The sequence below is a fragment of the Lactuca serriola genome, chromosome 3 (genome assembly GCF_051521515.1).
Source record: "Lactuca serriola cultivar US96UC23 chromosome 3, Lser_US96UC23_V15, whole genome shotgun sequence".
NCBI classification, from domain to species: domain Eukaryota; kingdom Viridiplantae; phylum Streptophyta; class Magnoliopsida; order Asterales; family Asteraceae; genus Lactuca; species Lactuca serriola.
Genome location: NC_136410.1, coordinates 37,500,483 through 37,524,025, shown reverse-complemented (window position 1 = coordinate 37,524,025; position 23,543 = coordinate 37,500,483). Strand labels below are relative to the sequence as shown.

Sequence of the window (23,543 nt, the reverse complement as noted above, 5' to 3'; positions counted from 1 at the left end):
CTGGTGGCTTGCCTTGGTGAGAAAGCTTTGGCCCATATTCAACCACGTCACCTGATTTCGCACAGGACCCTGTCGATTTCTAAACCCCGTAACTTTTGCCCATGAGCTCCGTTTTCAATGTTATTTATATCCACACGTAGGTAAAAACAAGATCTACAACTTTAGTTTAGACTCCATCAGCTAATTCTCAACCAATCTTAAATATAATAGTAGGAGGAGATTATAGTGTTAAATATCCGCGTAAAATTCATAACTTCTACATACGGACTCCGTTTTCGTCTGTATTTTTATCATTGATTTCCTATTAATGAGAACTTCAACTCTCATTTAGGTCGCGTAGGCCAAAAACCGCTCGAACTAAAATTCGAGTTTCGGGCCGTGTACTACTATGCCAAATCTTAGAAAATTCATAACTTCCTCATATGAAGTCAGATTTGGGCGTTCTTTTTATGGAAACTCTTGGTTTAACGTATACTACAACTTTTGTTTAGATCACTAAAGCTAAAAATTCCTTTATAAAAAATTCACTATTTACGTCTCCCGGTGTGGTGCCGGTTTTGCCGTAAAACTTCGACGGGCCATAACTTATTCGTTATAACTCGGGTTTTGGCGTTCTTTATATGTACGGAACCCTTGAGAAATATTCTACAACTTGATTAAGACTATTTATTCTAAATAATCTTTTGTCAAAAAGTTATTTTCGACCCCTATTATCTCTAAATTGACTAGTATGGATCTACGGGGGTTACAACAGATCAAGGTGCTTTCACTTATGCGATGAAATGATAACTCATAGAACTCACATGCATAGTCAACTTAACTAGATTGGGCATAGAAACAAGAATGTGTCAACACGGTAGGTTATCAACCTTAGGTCGTGTGCTAGTGATTACTAAAAGGTTTATTCTTAAAACTTTTGAAGATCAACAAGACTCTCACCGACTTCTTGACATATAAGATTCTCTGTCAAAGAACATTTCTCAATAAACAAATATTCAAGAGTTAGTGTGGGTTCTTATCAAGAAAACACTTCATATAATCGGTCTTAGTTGGTCTTTGTTTAAACCAAAACATCACAACTACAAATTTCAAATGTGCAAGAGTAAGAAAACATTTCTACTACACGTTTCATGAGGCGTTATAAACCTACTTAGAACATGTTACACAAGGTAGTAACTAGAGTTTTGGAATGAACTATGACTCATCTATTGATTGAAGTTATTTTTCAACAATTCCCGATTCCTCTTCTTAGCCATACAAATGCGCTAAGGTGTCCTTAGAGCATCAATCATGAAAAGGTTCCATAATCATTAGAATGATCATAAAACACGATACTAAAATACTCTCCTTTCCTTCCAGATTGTAGAAACTTTTATCTTTTTGTCTAATTGATTCCTCTTATTCGTTCTGCTGTACTTTGAAACTTTTCCAAGGTATCAGAGTTACACTTAATCTTGTAAGTATAATCATATTTACTGAACAAATAGTAAATCATGACGAATAGACTTTATCATTCTTTGTGGTAGATCTGACCAGTCCACATCAATGTGCACTAGTATTTTCACTTAATTCACATATACATGTGAACAATGAATTAGTCTTAATTTCCCAAAGATCAAGATTCTCATACATCACACAATTCAAATCTCATGATTCCAAGTTTCTGTCCAATTGAAACTTGGGTGATGAGAATCCTTTCTCACTTGGTAAATTATGACACTACCACAAGCGATATTACTAAGAATCAAATCCATTTCCAACATTGCTAACAATAGAAATATAAACACCAATTCTCATAAATGTCATTGCAAGGAATAAGATAAAATCAAATTTTATTTTATTAATAAAGTGCGAAAAACTTGTCCTTCTAATGCAAATACCTATGAAAACTATGTTTCTAAATATTTCCTAAGCAATCCATCATAACTCTTAAGTAGCTGCTCCAAATTCTGATCATTAAACCATGTGATCGAAATCCATTTCTTCAGATCAAAATTTAGCCTACTTTTCTTTTAAGCTTCCTTCTTTCTCTTTGATTCTGCAAAACATCAAAATGCAATCTTATCACATCATGTATTAAAAATCTATAAACAGGAACTTAATAAAGTTAGATAGTGGACTTACCTGAAGTAGAGCCATACAATTTGACTTTACCGTCTCTTAGATCTCTCAGGTAGTCAGGGCAGCTGTTAGGTCATAAATTGTGGTTTATAATTTGCTTTTCATAAGATATTAGAGTTCTCGGTCTAGGACCGAAAACACCATGTTTTGGTGTTGTTTGGACCAAAATCACATGTGATTTTGGTTAGGCTTAATGTTGTTTTATTTGGGTTTTTGGTTTGGGCTTTGTTATTAGGACTAGTTATAAACTACACGACCATGTTTTGCAAGCAATTCAGCACATCAGGGCCATTACACGGCCGTGTAACAACAAGGCATACGTTACACTGGTGGTGTAACGAGGTCTGACAGTTTATTTGACTTTCAACTTCCGATAAAAGGAGTTTTTTGGGGAGTTTGAGGAGGATTTCGACCATAGACTTCAAGGAGGCGATTTTGGGAGATCATATGACCATTTAGCACTTTGGAAACACTTTGCTTTGTATTTTGTAAGTTTATTTGAAGATCAAAACTTGTTGAATTTGTAGTTTGATTCAACCATGTGTGGCTAACTTCTCTATCATTTCTGATTCCAGATTCTTAAGTGTTTATTGTTAGATTGTAATTTGCACTTGATTTCATGTTTATCATCTAGTAATTTTTGATTTTGTCCTAAATGTGTGTATGATTGGTCCTCTTTTCACTTGATCAATATAATTAGGGTTCTTATCAATCTAGTTAGTCAAATTGTAAAATTCGTATATCTTTTATGATTTGATGTTGGTAACACACACTTGATTGGTAGTAAATATATCAAAATTAGTGTAATCAAAGATTAGATGTTCATATTCTCGAACTTATGAAGAATGTTGGACATTGTTGGTAATTTATGCAAGAACTTAATGTCATTTAGTGATTTGATTCAAGAGCTTATTTGAATTGAATCAGCCAAATGAAGTTTTATTTGAAGAACATATTTTGAATGATACACTTTTGTTAACTTGGATATTGGAGCTTATTAATATCTAAATTACCAACCTAGATTAAACATGAATTATAGTCACATTACATTTTACAACATAACACATGTATAAGAATCAGAATCGGAAATGTCTTTCACTTTTTGAATTTTAGTATTAATTTTGTTTGTTTATGAAGCTTAATTTGAAGTCATACATAACCCCCCATTTTAGCATTGACTGTATGATGTATAAGAACATGGCTAAATAAGAAGTCTTATATTCCTGTGGACCGACCCTGCTTACTCTATACTATCTTTATTGTACGTAGTAGCAGTGACTTGTATTTTTATTTTTATTATTTTATCCCTTTATTTGTTAGGTTGACCACCAAACAAGGCTTGAAAGAAATAAACTTTAAATTTGCAATAAATGGAAGAATGTTCTATCATGCGGAGATTAATGATCGGGTGATTACATGAGATATGGACCATTTCAAGAAGCCATCTTGGGCTTAAAATAAAAAGAACTTGAAGAAAAATGGGCTAGAAGCTGATCGGACTCACACTAGGCCAATGGGCTAAGTTGTGGAGGCCCAATACTCAAAGAAGCCACATTCAGATACCACCCGCGTAGAGTACTGCAGGGGCAATTTCAGAATTTCAATTGGAAGTCTATATGGGGAAGGTTGGTGTGCCACTTTTCAACACTTTTGCACATCCGAATTCGGAGCACTTTCTATGGAGTTTTTGGAGATTTTGAAGGTCAGTAACACTTGAAGAACATTATCTTTTCATCTCTAAATCTTGCTACATGTTTGGTACATTTTACTTTAGCTTTAGTTTCTTGAGTTTAGTCATGCTAGGCTATACTAAACTTGGTTGACTTTGGTGGAATCCTTTGAATGTTGTTGAATGTTTAAGACTCCATTAACTTGTTCTTGAATCTTTATGAGAATGTTTTGTGTTTTTACATCTTATTACTACTTGTATGTTTTTATTCACGGGTTTAAATGTGCTTGTGGTGATAAGTTGGTTAATTTATTGATTAAGTAAATGATCCTCAAATTAGCAAGCAACAAATGATTTTTGTGTTGGTTTTACTTCACACAATCATAAAAACATTTTCTCCAACATGGTAGTGAAAGCATTTGACTCCTCTTGGATTTGGTGACTTTTTGGTTCTTAATGCTAGTTGACTTTCACTAATTACACGCTTAATGGAAATTGTGACTTTGACTAAGGAAATTGTTATGAGTTTCTCTAACTATTTTAAAAACTAAGAAAAGTCTAGGTAATCTCAAGCTTCTTGGATCACTATAGCAAAAATTAAAGATTTAAAACAAGTATTACACAATTGGATTCTAATGATATATTTCTCAAATGTTCAAGCGAGAAAATCTTAAGTCAACCATTTCTCTCTTATGGATTTTACATCAAATTCTTATTTTTGTTGAATTGTATATTTAGATCTTAGTTTAACTCTAGTTTTATTTCAAGTACTTCAAAAGAACAAAACCCTCCATTTTTATTTTTATTGTCATTTTACTAGGCATGAGCATACGACCCATGGGATCGGACTGGACCGGAAAAAAAACCGGGACCAGACCCAGACCGAACCGGATTATCATATTAATGGGCCTGTTTTCGGGTTTGGTTTTTATCAATAATCAGGTTTCGGGTTTACCGGACCGTACCCGAATTAAATGATTTAACCCGGACCGGACCGGAAAACCAAAAATTATTTTCTTTTTTTGATTGACAAACAGTAAGCGAGAATTACCAAAATAAAAAAAAAAATTGTCCGAGTGAATTGATTCGGCCTCTCCTGTGGATCAAATTATAGTGTCAAGTTTTTTTGGTTTCGGGCTCTTCTCTTGATCGTATTATAGTGTCGATTTTTTTTGTAACACCCGTAGATCCGAGCTAGTCAATTAGAGACGATAACCATCAAAAATGACTTTTTGATGGAATATTATTTAGAAGGATTAATCTTAACTAAGTTGTAGTATATGTCACAAGGTTTCCGTGCATATAAAGAACGCTGAAATTCGAGTTATAACGAAGAAGTTATGACCTGTCGAAGTTTCGCGACAGAATCGGCACGATACAGCGCGACGTAAATAGTGAATTTACGTTAGAGTGATATTTGGCCTTAGCAATCTAAATGAAAGTCATAGAATACATTAAACCGAGAGCGTGCATTAAAAGAACGTCTAAATCTGACTTCGTATGAGGAAGTTGTGATTTTTCGAAGTTTCAGCATTAGCAGTATGCAGCCCGAAACTCGAGATTGAGGTCGAGTGATATTTAGCCAAAACTTTCTAAATGAGAATTTAAGATCTCATCAATAGTAGCCGAACGATAAAAAGACAGATGAAAACAGAGTTCAGATGAAGGAGTTATGAATTTCGAACGGAGTTTTCCTGTCCCGGCCTACTAAAAATAATATATCAATAATATATTTAAATTAAAGTCAAAATTAGCCAACGGAGTCTAAACGAGAGTTATAGAGCATAATCTCACCTATGCGTGGATATAAAGAACGTTGAAAACGGAGTTCATATGCGATAGTTATGAATTTCTGAAGTTCGGGGCGCGAAACCCCAAAACTGTCAGAGTTCACGACGTGAATACAGTGTTCACGACGTGAACTCAATATTTATGACTTCTGGAGCCTGACAGACGCAAGTGGCGATGACACACCTGATGACTATTTAATTCACGACGTGAGAGCTGAAAAATGACCCTATAAATAGAAATCGAGGGTCAGCCGATTTTGGTTGCTCTATCTCTTCTCTCCCACTCCCGATACACCCTCTAAGCCCTATTTTAAACCCCCCCCCCCCCCCCCCCCGAAGCCCCGATATCATCCCGAGACCCAAAACGAGTCCCGAAGCCCGAAGATCCCGAGAAGTGAAGAGTTTCCGAGCCGAAGATCTGTCCGCGAGAAACCTGGTGTGTGAAGATCTTCCAGATCTACCGAAGAATACTACTTCTACAAGCCGTAGTGCCGCCCGATCATCTTCTGATCAAGTGAGTGTGTGGTCAGTTTCTTCTAACACATAAATATTAAGTATTTGCTATGAAATACGTGCTATGTGTATAATATATTGTTGTTTATTTGAGATGATTGTGGAATGGATGAATTATATAAGTTTTAATGAGTTAAACTATATATGTATTTTGTATCTAAAAATATGTTGGGTAGACCATGAGTAGATGAGATTGTTGGTAGGTGATAAAAGGTGGGTTGGACCATGAGATAAAAGGATAAAGATATAAACTTGTTTTAGATCCGAGAGTATGGATCAGAGCAGGAGGTTAGTTTTAGATCCAAGGGTATGGATCAGATCAATAGGTTAGTTTTAGGTCCGGGAATATGGATTAGGTAATGAGGCAAATTTAAGATCCGGGAGTACGAATTATGTATTTTATAACTACGTATTCATTCGATAAGGTATCATATGTATAGTCCCTTTTAGGAACGTGATCTTAAATACGAGTATTGATTATAATATGAAATATACATATGTATGTGAAGTATTTGTCATTGTACGAAATACGTGTTAGATATATTTGATAATATACAACGTGCGAATCAGATATGGTTCAATATGTGTTAAGATGTGTATATATGATACTATTACTTAAAACCTTGTGTTAAGTATACACTAGTTAGCGTTTCCTAAACGGAGATAGTATCAAAAAAATTGATTATAAACATTGTAGGTTTGCCTAGTGATGGGTTAAGACTTAAATGGGATGTTTAGTTCAATTAAGATTGAAATTTGGGTAGTCTCTTATTAAGAGTACGTGTGGGGTGAGATTGATGATTGGTGGAGTACGTCTTACGTACATAAGTACATTTTATGTACAAAGTATTTTTCAAAGCTCTATGTCTTGGGTGCTTCTTGTGCCAGGGTACTATTATGTTCTCGGGTACGATTCTTTCGCATACCAGAGTACTATAATGTGCCAGAAGTACTATCATGTACAAAGTCTTTTTGACAATTTTGTGTGTCGGTTACGGGAGCGTACGGGAGTACTCTAGTAGTATTTCCCCATACTTTTATTTTGAGAGAGCTTAGGAGTCAGCGTTTCTTTTATGAGGTGATCGACCGAGCTTCATATGTCAGCATTTTCTTTCACGAAGTAATTAAGGGAACTTCGTAGACTGCTTAATAAAGTGTGTCTGTAATAGACCACTGCTAGGTATGTCTGGTGTTATATTGCTGGATAGGATGTGTTTGGGGGTGAAATACTTCATGTATTCTGGCCACTGCTAGGCAAAGTTCGATGCTGGGATAGGTAGAGTCTGGGGGTATAATACCTCATGATAGTTGGACCACGCCTAGGCATTGTTATCTAGATAACTACCCCTGACTTAAAATGTCTTGTGGTTCTTTCTTTTACGAACAAAGGTTCGTGGTGAAACTTATTCCATTCCCCTCATTTGATGTCTTTACTGATCCTCGTTTGTTGCTAGGGAATTTCTGAAGCAGCTTCGTCAGTTGTTGTTCATATCGATTTCCTTAGGCTAGATCTCGTAAGATCATTGTATAGGGTCAGTATGTGGGGATCGACGGGATGGGATAGATCGTTTTAGAAATATGTTTTATATGCGTTAATAATATTAGTGGTTTTGCAGGATCGAGATATACATTATTATCATCATCGTTTGAACTAAGAGCTTTCGTACTCTGTGTTCATTCGGTGATTGGGTTCACCAGGGATATTTGAACTAAGAGTTCATTAGGTGTTTTTGAACTAGGTGTTCATTAATTATCATGAACTGCGAGTTCACCATAGGTAATCTAAGAACCTTTGCATCACTAAAATTTGTGCCAATTCCTTAGGGCAATCCTTAGGAATGAATGGGAGAAGGGTAATCGGTTCTTAGGATAAATAATTAAGAAATAAATGGAGATAAAGGGGGTGAGTAATTGGATTGATTATTTGATAATTAAATATAATAATTATATTATTGTGGGTTGAAAACTCTATATGCTCACCAGACTCCCAAGCCTGACCCTCTCAGTTTTCTTTGTATTACAGGTTATGGCACGAGAGCATAAGTTGGTTGACATAACGAGAGATTTTGGATTATAGGCCAGTAGTTATGAATAACTGCTGTAAGGTCTATTTTGTTCTGTTTATGCTTTTGGTTTGTATTGAACATGACATCCCGAGATTTTGTTATAAAATGAAAATACAATTTTTTAAAGAAATGCTTTGATAAATCTTTATCATATTTTGGGAACAAATTCCGCAACTGTTTTCTTTAAAAAAATACTCTGATTTTAAAAAAAAACAAAGCATAAACAAATCGGTATTTTTTGGCCGTGAAATTGGGGATGTCACATTTTTTCTTAAAAAACAAAAGTTATTTCCTACTACAATTTTTATTAATAAAAGTAGTGCAGTTTTTTTTTTAAATAATGCAATATTTTTCAATAAAAATAATGTTGTTAATTGTAACTTTTTTTTATAAAAATAGTGCAGTTTTTTTAATATAAAAATAGTGATGTTAAGTGCAAATTTTTTATATATAAATAGTGTAGGTTTTTTTTTAATAAAATAGTGTGACTTTTTACTAAAGTTTTTATTTGTTTGCATACACCTCATTTGCACGTATTCTAATTAGAGTCTCGCATCGTACCATTGTATTCATCATCTTTTATGTATTTTTTTAGTTGAATTGTGCAAACAACAAAGATATGAATAATGGATGTTACGTAATAAGATTATAATTTGAAATACTATGCTCGAGAATGACATGACAAACAAAACATGAAACCGTAAACAACAAACATACGAAACCTAGTTTGGTACAAGATTGGATCGAAACCGTAAACAACACTACTAAAGTCTAATTCGGTCCAAAACCCGAAACCCGGTTTAGTACCCGGAACCGGACCGGACCAAACCCGGACCCGCTACAGCCAAAAACGGTTCGGTTTTTGGGTAAGGTAATTCACGATTTTCGGTATTCGGGTTTTTGGTCTTCGGGCCGGTCCGGTCTGGGTTCGGCCCGTTGCTCATCCCTGCATTTTACAAGTACTTTTGCAAAGAGATATTCGTTGAGTAACAAATTGAACCAATCTCCGCGAATTCGACCCCTTTACCACTATATACTATTTTAGGGTAAAATATTTATGGTTATTAATTTCGTTGGCATCGACAACCACCACCTTGACCAGAAATGAGGTGTTGACCTCGTACGCCCTGCATACCATAACGTACACCCAACGTACGTTCAATAATCATTTCCTTCTATTAAGAGCTTAATCCCTTAAGATAATTCATCCAAATTCTAGATCTAGTCCTCAAATGATTTCCTTAACCATAAAGTTTCCAACTTTATGGTTTTGCATGGCTATTAAGTGCTCAATACCAAAAACCTTAACTCCTTAACTCATTAAGACATCCAAGCTCATGCATGGAAGGAAACTAAGGTCCAAGATTACATTTTTATGGTTCCTAATACTCCATAATGGATAAAGTTTCCAACTTTATCCAAACGAATGGTCCAAACAATCAAGATCTAGTCTTTAAGTCTCAAAGGGACCACAAGTGCATCTTTTTCAACTTAATCCATTAAGTCTAAGTCTCAGACCTTTAGATCTGAATCAATATGATTTTTAGATGGATAAAGTTTTCAACTTTATCCATAACAATGTCAAAAGTTTTCAAGATCTAAACTTTATGCACTAAAGTGACCAAAGACTTATAACACCCAAAAGTAGCTAGATCTAACAAATGCATCATCAAGATTCAAGCTTTATACCTGTAGAAGAAAGATCAAGGTGAACAAATTTTAGATCTACAAGCTCCAATGCAACCAACACTTCTACAAAGAGATCCTTCTTCTCCAAGATACACGAAGAACACTCCAAAGCACTCAAACACACCTTCTTTTGCTCATAAAGCTCAAACTAGGGTTAAGGTTTTCAAGGGAGGGTGTTGGAGAGGTGGAAGTTGAGAATGGAATGAGTTTGGGAAAGTTAAGGAGCTTAAATAGGGCTCAAACCATGAAAAAAGGGTTTAGGCACTGATCACGTGCGCCCAACGTACCAGGGATGCCCTAGTATGCTCAACGCACTAGAATAAGTGTAAAACCTTCCTAACTTCTAACGGTCATAACTTCTTCGTTCCAACTCTGTTTTCGACGATCTTTATATCCACAGAAAGGTATTGAGGAGCTCTACAACCCTATCTAATTACTTTTGACTTAAAACACATCGAACTAAAATCCTTAATTCATAAAAGAAGTCTGAAACACCACTTTTTCCATTTTACCCTTTAACTCCAAAACACAAACCGAACTCTTGGATCACATAATCTACATTACCCACATCTAAATGGGTCTAAACCTCTCTTTCCCAAAGCCCAAAGCCTTATGATACTTGATCTTCAGGTCACGACCCAGAATTTATGAAATGACTCGAAATAGGGTGTTACATTGAAAGGTTGGTAAAAAGATGGAACATGTGACCACATATAAAACACCGTGCTACATTGTTGTTCTTTAAAGACTGAACACAAATCTTGATGATTTTGGGTTGGCAAAGGTATCTGCAACTCATTGTTTTTTATCCTTTAAATGATTATTTTTTATGTTTATTAAATGTAACATTATTTATTTACCCAACCAATCGAATTGATTGGCATAAAATCTTGCAAAAGAACTTCATATTAGATGACAATTGAGGTTTCTCTATCCTTTTAATATCTATATCTATAAAAATATAATTCTAAATGCAAATAAATACAACATTGTGCTTCCATTTATTTACGTATTATAGCATCCTACTTTCATTTCTTTTTATTACATTGCACTTTCAACTATTTTCTTCCTTGAGATGCTGCAAAAAGAAAGGAATGAAAGTAAAATGTTATACAAAGCAACTTTCATTATTATAATTGGGCGTTTTTGGTTGAAAATATGTAATGGAATTGGAATTTTAGATATCCTCTCATGTTGTATTTGGTCGCAAATGGATGAAATTTAATATCAGTGGAATCATTCAAATTCATTTTTGATGGATTTTACTATTACTAAGCATGGATGGAAAGAATGTGGTTTCGATCATACTTTTTTTTATTAGAAAATCAAAGTACCCAAATGATATAGATTTTGGGATAAAAAATATTTATAAGTGAATTTTTAAAAATTATTCAATTTTTGTTATCATCCAAATCTTAGTTCCCTCATATTTTAATTACTTTTTCAGGCTCTTTTCCTCCTAAAACATTTTTTGAACAAAAAGCCATGTGGGGCGTGTCTGTTTTGCATAATTGCATATTAAGATGCCATTTGCTGGAGTGTGTTTGGTTTCAAGATTATAGAAACTTTAAATTCCATGTGTTTTACTTTATTATTTTTGGAGAATGGTTGAAGGAGTTCACTTCTAATATTTTATATTTATTAAAAGATAAAAATACCCTTACTATATGTATATTGATTTAAATAGAAATAAAAATCAATTATATGTATTTTGATATATTAAATTTTAAGATCTGTTAGATTTTTATTAATTACTTCCTTTTTATTTATTGCCTACCAAGTGTGTTAAAGATTATGATTCATTAACGTTGCACTTTAAAAGTTGTGTATGTTGCACATACACTATAAGCCTCGAGTTTCCTTTGATACAAAAAGTAGCTTAAGAGTGTGCAGTGTTGATCACTTTAACATCACATTTATCATACGTGTAATTATGTGTTGATGTTGATTTCATTTTTAAGGAAAAATACTTTATTTTTCCACCAAGAATAACATGCTACTTTTATTTTTTTAGAGAAAAAATGGCATGTTGAATGCAACTTTCATTTTTAAGGTAAAAGAATATGATACTTTCATTTTTAAGCCAACAATAGCATGTTACTTTCATTTTAAGCCAACAATAGCATGTTACCTTCTTTTTTAAGCCAACAATAGCATGGTACTTTCATTTTTAAGCCATAATTAACATGCTACTTTCATTTTTAATCAAAAATATCATTCTAATTTTCTTTTTAAACCAACAATAACACGCTACTTTCATTTTTAGGGACAAAATTGCATGTTACTCTCATTTTTATGGTAAAAATGGCATCCTACTTTTATTTTTAAGGAAAAATAGCATGGCACTTTTATTATTAAGCTAACAATAACATGCTACTTTCATTTTTATGGAAAATATAGCATAATGCTCTCCTTTTTAAGTGAAAAATAGCACGTTACTTTCTTTTTTAATGAAAAATAACATTCTACTTTTATTTTTAAACGAATAATAAGAGTTCCTTTTATTTTTAGGGTAAAAATATCATGCTACTTTCATTTTTAAGGTAAAAAGAGTGCATGGTACTTTCATTTACATTCATTTCTAAGCCACAAATAACAAGCTACTTTGACTTTTCAGGTAAAAGTAACATTCATTTTTTATTTTAAATCAACAATAACATGCTTCTTTCTAATATTTAGCATCCTACTTTTATTTTGTCTTATTACATGCAACATTGTACTCTAAAAAAGTTATGCAATCATAGAAATTTCATGAACTATGAGTTATGAAGGATTATAAATCTTGGTTGTGCTTCAATGTTCCTAGAGGACTTTAAATTTTACTAGAAAAAGTTTGAGGTTTTTATTAAGTACTTTTGAAAGCGGGAATTGATGCAGTGGATGTGATTTATTGTGCATGAACTACTATTCAGTGTAGATAACATTTGAGTTGTAACCGATTTGGAAAACAAATAGTTGGACTGATTTGGAAACGATGTACATGTAGCTTTGTTGGATTACCTTATATTTTAGAAATTTTAGAAAAGATTAGGATACTACCATGCATGATTGTGGTTGTTATCTAGAGTATATCAAATTTTAATGATTGATAATTTGATCTCTCATTAAAATGTTAATTTACAATCTAAATAAGTAAATATTATTCATTTTTTTTCTAATTTTTTAGTTTTTATTTATATTTATAGATTTAAATTTTTTGTTTATTTTTTTAAAAATCAATTATTATACTATGTATTATTTTAGCTATTTTAAGTTGTTAAATCGTGGATTCCAAATGTTATAACCTAGTATATATAACAAATACAATAAGTTTATTAAAAATTATAACAAAATACATAAATATTAATAACAATTATATGTTTTCTAAAAAAAATCGAAATTTCCGAGTTTTTCCGATTTTTACCGATTCTGAATTTTTCTGATTTTGACTGATTTTTAGGGATTTTTATCGATTCTAACCGATTCTGGGTTTTTTTGACCGATTCCGTGTTAGGCGCCTCGGTCCCTACCCAATTTCGATTAATCGCCTGCCTATACCATTTTTGCAACACTGGACCAAATGGTTAGAGTACAAGTTGTAGAGCTAAATGTACACCCAAAATACTAATATTAAATACAACCATTAATAAACCTTAAATACCTTCGGTTTTGAAATTTTGGTTTTTTTTTATTATGGAGAAGTTTAGGGGTGAACTTTTTTTTTTATTTCCTATTGGGAATGAAAGTTGTCTTTTGCATATCCTGTTCGAGTAATTCCAGAGAATGTTGGACCTAATACCAAATGTAAAGCGAAGACCAAATCAATTAGTGAAGTTTGGATATGGTCGGTACCGGTATATGTTCGGTTCGGAAATTGTGTCATATTGTTTAAGGCATCCATAATGCAAAGAACAATTTTTAGTTTAATAGATTGTCACATCATCTATCTACTATCAATACAACTCTACCAATTTTTTTATAAAAAAAAATAATGAGAGTATCATAAGAGAAATGTTTTTTTCAAAAAAAAAAAAAAAAAAAAAAAAGTCATGTCATGTAATCGTCATATGACCGGTCCACAATTGGAATGCTTTTTCTTATGTGATATTAAACCTATTTATATTATTATTTCTTTTTATTTTATTGGAAAAGCTCTATGAAAAAAATTGTTAATTAACAATTTTCTTTGAAATTTTTTAAATGAAAAATCTCATATTATAAAAATATATTTGACATACTAGTTGAAAAACTTACTGTTAGTTGAAAAGCTAATTGTTAAACAAAAAACTAGAAAAAACTAAAAAAACTAGATGATAAAAAATAACGTTTAGTAAAAGTAATTGAAAATATAAAATAACATAAAAAAATATTTAAAAGAATATATTTTTATAATTAACTAAGATGTATATTTGGAAAAATTTTAAAACCTTCTAAAAAGAATATCTAAATAGTTATATAAAAATTTAGCTTATAAAGTAATACTTTTTAGTTTGACAAACATAACAATTTTAAAAAACTCAAAAAAATAAACTGGTTTATAAGTTAGTTGTGACGCATTAAACACAATCAAACACAGTATAAGAAAGAACTATTTATAGTTTTTTCAAATAAAAAAAGCCTAAGAAAAAATTGCATTTGGATGCTCTAAGACATATTTAGAAAAAAAAAAAATCAATTAAAAAAATCTTATTAAAAAATCCAAGACCATTATTTCACTGAATACCAATCAAGTCACCTCATTAAAATATACTACATAATGCATATATATACTCTTATCCTAATATAAGCCAACCCTAATATGCCCTAAATAACCATAAAATACATGAAATGAGAATGAATCGGTGCATAAATTTATAACAGATGTACCGTGAAATTTAACCTGAAACTGGCGTGAGAAATTCATGTTCCATTTAACGGGGATGGAGATGCTCCAAAACGTTAATGAATGATGGTACGAAAAGCAGGCGACAAGTAAATAAAATCTCATAGGTGCAGAGAGTAGGACAGAGGACGGCGGCGCGTTGTCGTGGATGGGTGGTTGGATAATTCTGTCAGGCATAATGGCATCATCAATGAGATCATTACTACGCCTTTCCACCACCCCCTTTAACCCCCACCCCCACCCACTTACTGCCCCCAATTTCACCCAAAGAAGATGAAGTTCATGAAGCTAGGTTCAAAGCCAGATACATTTCAAGCCGATCATGAATCCAACTCCATCAGGTATCAATAATACCTCATTCTCCTTCTTCTATGTCTCTTCTTAGATTAGATTGAGGACAATGCGTTAATTTGTTTACGGTTTCAGGTGTGTTTCATCTGAACTGGAGACGGATTTCACCGTCACAGTTGATGATGTAAAATTTTATCTTCACAAGGTAATAATTATGACACCATTGACTCCAGCGTTGAATTTTTTCTTGTATTTTAATGGACATGTTGAACGAGCCCTACTGTCAAGCTTTTCTGCTGAAGAACATAGTTTCTGTTTCTGTTGTAGTTTCCGCTTTTGTCGAAGAGCAATCGATTGCAAAAGCTGGCATTGAGCGCAAGCGAAGAGGATTCCGACGTCGTTCACCTTGTCGATTTTCCTGGTGGACCTAAAGCTTTCGAGATCTGTGCAAAGTTCTGCTATGGAACGACGGTTTCTCTCAGTCCTTACAACGTCGTCGCCGCCCGTTGCGCGGCGGAGTACCTCGAGATGACGGAGGATATAGATAAAGGAAACTTAATATTCAAAATCGAAGTGTTTCTCAAATCGAGCGTTCTACGTAGCTGGAAAGACTCCATCATTGTGCTGCAAACCACCAAGTCTCTTCAACAATGGTCGGAAGATATAGAGATCACGACGAGGTGTATCGAGTCCATTGCATCCAAAACAGCTATTGATCCTTCGTATGTTAACTGGTCTTATACTTACAATCGTAAACTCGCTGCCACGAACAGAGTCGCCGAGGTTGGTTCTGTACCGAAGGATTGGTGGGCTGAAGATCTGTGTGAACTGGACATCGATGTCTATAAACGCGTGATGCTGGCTGTTATATCAAAGGGAAAAGTGGAAGGCGACGTTATCGGAGAGGCGCTGAAGACTTATTGCTTGATGTGGTTGCCGGACTGTAATGACCCTTTCGAAACTGATGAGGCTCATGTTGAAAAGTACAAATCACTGGTTGAATCAATGATTTTCTTACTAACTCTGGATAAAGGAGTCGATTGTTCATGCAGTTTCTTACTGAAACTACTTAAGGTCTCGATTCTCGTCGAAGTTGATCCATTGATACGTGACGATTTGATCAGAAATGTTAGTTTGAAGCTCGATGAAGCGTCTGTTCATGATCTGTTGATTCCGGCCGAGCATCCTCAAACCACGGTCTACAACGTTGAGCTTGTGCAGTTCCTTGTTGATCGGTTTTTGAATCCGAAGAGTGTTGACGAAGAAGAGGAAACGAAGGATTTGGTTTTGGTAAACCCTCGACGCTGCACCACCGTCGGCCGTCTGATCGATGGGTACCTTGCAGAAGTCGGGCGTGATAAAAACCTGACGCTCTCTGCTTTCATGACGTTATCACGATCAATCCCTGACTCCGCAAGACCAGTTCACGACGGACTGTACGGCGCCATTGACGGTTACTTGAAGGAGCACCCAAGTTTGACCAAAGAAGAAAAGAAAAAGGTATGTGAGTTGATTGACGTCAAAAAGTTAACGTCAAAGGCATCCTCCCACGCAGCACAAAACGACCGGCTTCCGCTGCGGATGGTGGTGCAAATCCTGTTCCACGAGCAGGCTCGAGTGACTTCCGCCGTCAAACTTGCAGCTCTTACCAAACAGGAACCGGTTGAACAGAACTGGGAAATTAAAGTGCCTCTACGCTCGAAATCTCTGAGAACACCTTCACGGATGAAGATGAACGACGACGGTGATTTAGAGAAGCAGGTGATGAGCAGCGGCGGTATCCGGCAGCTGGTGCCCTCCCGTTCACGGCGGATCCTGGATAGGTTTTGGGTGGTGGGGATGGGGCAGAGGAGGAGTCACGGGGAGAGCAAGAGCACCGTGACATCTGGAAGTTCACAAACCAAGTCCTCTGGTTCATCGTCAAGAAAACAGAGGTTTTCCATTTCTTGAAATGCGAATTAGCTTTCTGAATCAGTGTAATTGTAATTGGGTTTCCGCAAAGTGCAAACAAATCGGTATCGGCGTGTTTGATATTAAATAAGATAATGTAGTAAATTTGGACGTGTTTTGGTAAAGGTGGTCAACTTATTTTTTGAACATGGAACATTCTTTTCAGTTTCTATTATGTTTAGATTTTAAAATTTCTTAGTTCGAATTTTATATTTTATTTTGAATTCATATCAAATTTTAGTTTTAATTTATAAATTTATTACGAAACCATAGATAATGAAAATAAATTTATAAAATAAGAAAACTATAAAAACCTAATTTTATTTTAATAAATGAAAATTGAATAATTTATAATTTTATTTTGTTTTTTTTAATAGAAGATGATTAAGATTATTATAAGATAATATAATTAAAATAAAAAAAGTTATTATCTTTTGATAAAGAAAATAAATATACATCCTATAAATTTAAAAAATAATTAATTAATTCAATAATTTTTGTTATGTGATTTGTGTAGAATTTTGTTTTCAAAATATAATAAATTATCAATTATTCAAGAACTTAAGTTTTAATTTTATAGTAGGCCTCCTTGGCCACTCCATTAGTGGCTCAACTTCGTCCTAGAAGCTACTGCTTCCGCCTCTCTAGGCTTCGCTATCGCTCATGACTGGTATATGGATCTCTCTATGTAGTGGTCGGCCTTTTAGAAGCTTCGCCAGAAGCGACTAATCGCTTCCCGAGATCGTTCTGTTGCCGCAAGGAATGACGTCATAGCTCCTGCAAAAGTAATAACAATCAAAGCCGTAGGTGGGTATTCAAATAAAGGGGAGCACCTTGCTATCATGAAAACGCCAGCTGTTACCATAGTAGCTGCATGAATCGATGCACGCTAAGACAACCACTCATGTCTACTTCTAATGCGCACGAACCAGGGCTCTCTCCCGGGAACCCCTTCCCTAGTAAAGAGGTACTGACCATCGGTTCTATCGTGCCCCAGTTAACGAGAGCCTCGGATAGACTAAGGATCTTAGGTGAGACCTAGAGTGCAGCCAACTAAACGCCAAAGAAATCGGAAGAAAACTTCCACATCTGAGATTCCATGTGTGACTAACTCAATTGAGAAATGCCCCTCTTGTACGCTAACGTTCTAGGATGGCAGGGTTGGTAAATCTCTCCTTGATAAATAGAGTATGGAGAGCTCGGGTGGGGCATCAACCACTGGTTGCGGGCCTGTCGAGATGCTTCCTTGCAGAACCCGGCTGTAACTCAATATATGAATGCTTTTAGTTAAAGATGGACGACATTTGAGATAAAAAGGAACCGCAATATTATATTTATTTATAAGAGATAAATTATATAAAAAGTAATAATTAATGATTTCAAAATTTAAATCCTGATTTGAATTTTAAAATTTAAAATATGAATATTAATATTTATATATTTTTTAATATTAAATGTGATTGGATTTTTAAGGATACCATATGGAATCATTAGAATCATACTTTAAGCTGTGTTCGGTGCGCCATAACTAGCTAAAAAGTTAGTTTATTTTTCGAGTTTTTTTAAGTTGTCATGTTTGACAAGCTAAAAAGTAGCTTATAAGCTAGCTTTTTAAAAAGCTACTTACACTAGCTTTTCAGTTAGTTTTACCAAACGTTATTTCATGTTTTTCAACTAGCTTTTCAGTTAGTTTTATCAAACGTCATTTTTTGTCAGCTAGCTTTTTAGTTATCAGCTATATTTTTATTTAACAGCTAACTTTTCAGCTAATACGCCAAACATAGCCTTAAAAATGTGGTATTTGATACTTAATGATTTTTATTTATTAGTTGTATAGATCTTTTATAAATTTTAAGACATTTTTTTATAAATTTTTACAACTTTTCTATAGAATTTTTTAAAACACTCTTAACGATTTTTTTTCTTTTATATATATATATATATATATATATATATATATATATATATATATATATATATATATATATATATATATATATATATATTGTGACATTCCCAATTTCACACCTAGAAAAGACCGATTTGTTTATGCTTATTTAAAAATCAGAGTATCATTTTTGAAAAATAATATTGCAGAATTTGTTTCCAGAAAACGCGATAATGATATTATCAAAGCATTTCCGAATGTATATTATTTATATTAAAATATTGGGATGTCATCGTCAATACAGAAACATAAGCATAACGAAATCTTACAAACCTTACAGTAATTAAACTAGCGGTCTAATACTCATTGAATCTCTCAGCAGAATGTATCTTTAATATCGCTACCTGTGATACAATAAACTAAGTGGGTCAGGTTGGGAAACCTGGTGAGTACATAGGGTTTTTTTTTGGAAACGGAACTTCCTTAACGAGGGTTCTCAACCCACAATAATATAATTTTTATATTTAATCATCAAACACTTAACCCGATTTCTCATACCATTATTTTCTTTATTCTTAAGGATCTTCCCTAATAATCATATATTCTTCATTTATTCATTCCTAAGGATTGTCCTAAGGAATAGGCACGAAGTCCATCGTTGTCATGGTTTATGTAGGCACTAAGTCCATAGATGTCGATGTTATCTATTCTGCACAACTACAAATGTTATCTATTAGGCACTAACTCCATAACTGTCGATGTTATCTATTAGGCACAATTGCCAATGTTATCTATTAGACACTAAGTCTATAGCCGCTGATGTTATCTATTAGTCACAACTGCTAATGTTATATATTAGATACTAAGTCAATAGTTACCGATGTTATCTATTAGACACAACCAGCAATGTTATCTATTAGGCACTAAGTCCATAGCTGTCAATGTTCATTTATAAGACACTAAGTCCATAGCTGCCAGGGTTTTTAGAGCACATCTAGTGAACACGTAGTTCAAAAACTCCTACAGGTTGTGAGCCTGCTAGCGTTCCACATGACTGTCTAGTGTAACATCCATAAAATTCATGAAAATTTTAAACTTTTTCAAGCATTAAAAAAACCATTATTTATTACAAAATGATTTCAAAATAGTTTCATATCAGAGTACCCCAGAAATCAAAATCATAAAACATGAGGAGGTGCACAATCAAGCCTTCGCCTTCCCGCGATCATCCGAAGTACCTGAAACAAAATCCTAAACGGTAACGCTGAAGCTTAATGAGTTCCCCCAAAATACCCGCACAACAAATAACACCCATATAATAACATCATATTGTAACGACCCAAAAATCAAGGGTAAAAATTTCATTTTTAGTATAGTCAAAACACATATCTTTTAAGTCCAAGTATTCCAAAAACTTTGCTAATTAAAACATTTATCAGAGTTCATCCCAAAATCACATATTGCGGAAACACAGGTGTGTGCGCTGCGATCAAGTCGGACCCTTCCTTTTCAAACCAATGATACCTAAAACCATATAGAAAACTATAAACTTGAAGCTTAGTGAGTTTCCCAGAGCATACCCCACATAATCACATAAACCATATCAATTGCATAAACCTTCCATCACATATAAGGAAGCCATGGAACCCTCCAAGGTCTTACTCCGGGGTGCCATAGGAACCCCCTAATTATCTTAGCCCACAGCCATGGGAACCCCCACATGGTCTCAACTACATGCTATATAAACCATACATACAAACATAAAAGGATGCCTTGGAAACCCTCCAAGGTCTTACACTGTGTGCCATAGGAACCCCCTCATGGTCTTAGCCCTTTGCCATGGGAACCCCCACACGGTCTTAGTCTGGAGTGTCATAGGAACCTCTACATGGTCTTATATCCAACTGCCTCGGGAACCCCCCGGGGTCTTCCACGCAAGTATCACAGAAACTGCTAGCATATCATAAATCACATTATCAACAACAATCCACATATCATGAAATAGGCCATGGGAACCCCCACATGGTCTTCACATAAGTACATAAAATATTGATAGCATATCCACAATAATCATCACAACTAGGTAAATGAGCCGGCCTTGGTGCCTTCAACCCATTGGTATGGTGAGGAGACTCACCTCAAATGCAGAAGCTTCCCAAATGAAATCTTTAGCTGTTGTCCTGTCCACTTCCCGGGCTGTCAATACCAAAATACCACCCAATTAGAAATTGGGTCTCAACCATGATCCATAATCGATACTTAGGGTAAAATGATCGTTTTACTCCTAGCCCAACAAGATTCATAATTAAGGCCGAAGCCCAATGCCAAACAAGCCCAAAACTCCAAAATCCATAAAAGCCCACTAATGGCCCAATTTCCAAATTAGGCTTAATCCTTGCATGTGCCTTACTCTAAATCCTAATAACTTATTTCCAATCCAACATACCTCCTTAATTGGTCCAACGATCCACAAATCTAAACAATAGACCAAACCTGAAATAGCTCACAAAGTCCAATAAGGCCCAATCCATCATGGACCTAACCCAAGAAGGCACAATATCCAAAAAGGCATGAAATACTGAGTGGTCAACCCCCAGTCAACTCCTGGTCCAAGGTCATGTCAAGGTTAAAGTCAACGCTTCGAGTTGACACAACTCGTCGAGTTATCCCTGTAACTCGTCGATTCCACCCCAAAGTCAGAATCGCGATATTACAATCCAACTCATCGAGTTCCTGTGTTTCCAACAGAATCAGGACAATACCACACCAACTCGTTGAGTTCTTCAGTCTGTCTACTCTCTTAATGCATTAAGCCCTCTTTCTCGAATCCACAAGTTCCAAACTTTAGATCCCTAACTATAGAGACGTTTAGAAGGGTAAAGTTTCCAACTTTACCCCCAAATACCATCTAATAAGCTTTAGACCCAAACCCTAGCTCCTTTGATGAAGGTATTGACCCATTAAGCCCTTAAACTCTCACTCCAATGTCCCAAAACACAAATATGAGGTCCTAAGGTGGTTTAATCACGTAAAGTTTCCAAGTTTACGTCTATGCATGCTTGTAAGACTCTCTAAGGTCCATTTTTGGCTTCATAATGGACATACTTCATGAATGGGACATGGAGGCTATTAAAGTTTGCAACTTTAATCCTATAGAGGTCATGTAGGGGCCAGATCTACATCCTCATCCCCTGGAAACCTCTCTTCTTTGTATATACAATAAAAAGTCCCAAAACCAAGCCAAAACTGCAAGAAATGGGATCTACTAAACTACATGTCAAGGTTGTGACTTTATACCTCAAAGATGTAGCCTTTGATGCAGATTTTCTGGATCCAAGATCACTCCTCCAAGCTTGATACTTCTCTCTTCAAGACTACCTTCAAGAATCACTCTAAAGCTCACAAAACTCCATGAACAAGTGGAGAAAACGATCTAGGGTTTCTTCTAGGCAAGGGAGGTTGTAAGGAGGCCAACCCTAGGAGTTAATGTTCTTTATATAGGATGCAATGCCTGAAAATTAGGGTTTTCATCCCCAGCGTCACCTCGTCAAGTTGGACCTCCCCAACTCATCGAGTTGGTCTTCCAAAAACACGTGTGACTAATTTCCAACACATCAATTTCTTCCCCTTGAACTCGACGAGTTGGATTTATAAATAGAGTTTTCCTTCCTTAATTGACCTTCTAGATTCTGGGTGTTACAACTCTCCCCCACTTAAACTAGACTTCGTCCTCAAAGTCTGCTGCAGTCAACTCCCTCGGATACTGATCCCGCGTCACGTCCGCGACTTCCTCTATCCACTTACTACTTCGAATGATGTTTTCCACTACACCTTCACTAACCCTTCTACCTTACATTTTCAAGATCCTCATTTTCCGCTAAATATATGTCACTACTTCCTTTCCCGATTCAGGCGTTGTTTATCCTGGATATCGACAAAGGAATCACTCAGATTCGTTGTCCAAACACTTACGTGCCTGAGGAATAGTAAGCACTATGATTTAATCTGAAATTCCATCATAATCCTACACAATGTGTCACCTTGCCCATCCGATCCAAATCTTTGACAGAATCACTATACCAGGCCTTCAGCCCCGCTTCCCGAATCGGGTTGTCGCTCTTTAAGTTGAAGCCTTGAGAACAGTTCGACCTCGATAAAACTTGAGTATCCAACTCTTACCACCAATCGACAACCCGTTTGGAACCCAACAAATACCGACACTTGATATCCCGAAGGACGCAGTCGTCGCGCCGAGCTTCCAATGGCCTTCCCACGGTAACTGATACCAATCAAACTAGACTCTCTCTAATACCGACGAAGGGTAAATCCTTCGTCTCATGCATGAACTACTCCTGCCTCCCCGGATCCTAAGACCTCTCATTGAGACTCTTCGACAGGCCGCCTACGCTGAAACAATAACAACAATTTCCTCCAGGAATGATTGACCAACAAACACCTCCAGTCCTGATTATCTCGGTTTAACCAACTGAATGAATTCACTAACCATAACCAGATGCATAATGCCTACATCCGGAATACCAGATTCCTGCCCGGTTACTAAGCCAATGAGCAACCTCACACTCGCCCCTCCTGACCTCCGAAGGAAATCTCGTCTAGCAATAACTGCCCTAGCTATATTGCCACTCATGGCTCCATCAATCCTTCTGATACATCCAATCATGATTGTATGACAACATGTCACCAC

General features: G+C 35.2%; 1 protein-coding gene across 1 annotated transcript; it reads left to right on the top strand.

Annotated features, from left to right (window-relative positions):
* Positions 1 to 14,633: 14,633 nt before the first annotated feature.
* ENP (Phototropic-responsive NPH3 family protein) lies at positions 14,634 to 17,099 on the top strand. Its single transcript, XM_079029778.1, has 3 exons — positions 14,634 to 15,050; positions 15,136 to 15,205; positions 15,328 to 17,099. Exons 1-3 carry the CDS (start codon positions 14,983 to 14,985, stop codon positions 16,948 to 16,950), a joined length of 1,761 nt encoding a protein of 586 aa, XP_078885904.1. The 5' UTR covers positions 14,634 to 14,982; the 3' UTR covers positions 16,951 to 17,099.
* Positions 17,100 to 23,543: the final 6,444 nt, after the last annotated feature.

Excerpts from the sequence above, each read along its gene's own strand:
- ENP (XM_079029778.1), top strand. The coding sequence starts at position 14,983 with ATGAAGTTCATGAAGCTAGGTTCAAAGCCAGATACATTTCAAGCCGAT. Across the intron at positions 15,051-15,135 it reads CATGAATCCAACTCCATCAG|GTGTGTTTCATCTGAACTGG; the intron begins GTATCAATAATA and ends TTACGGTTTCAG. Across the intron at positions 15,206-15,327 it reads TAAAATTTTATCTTCACAAG|TTTCCGCTTTTGTCGAAGAG; the intron begins GTAATAATTATG and ends TTTCTGTTGTAG.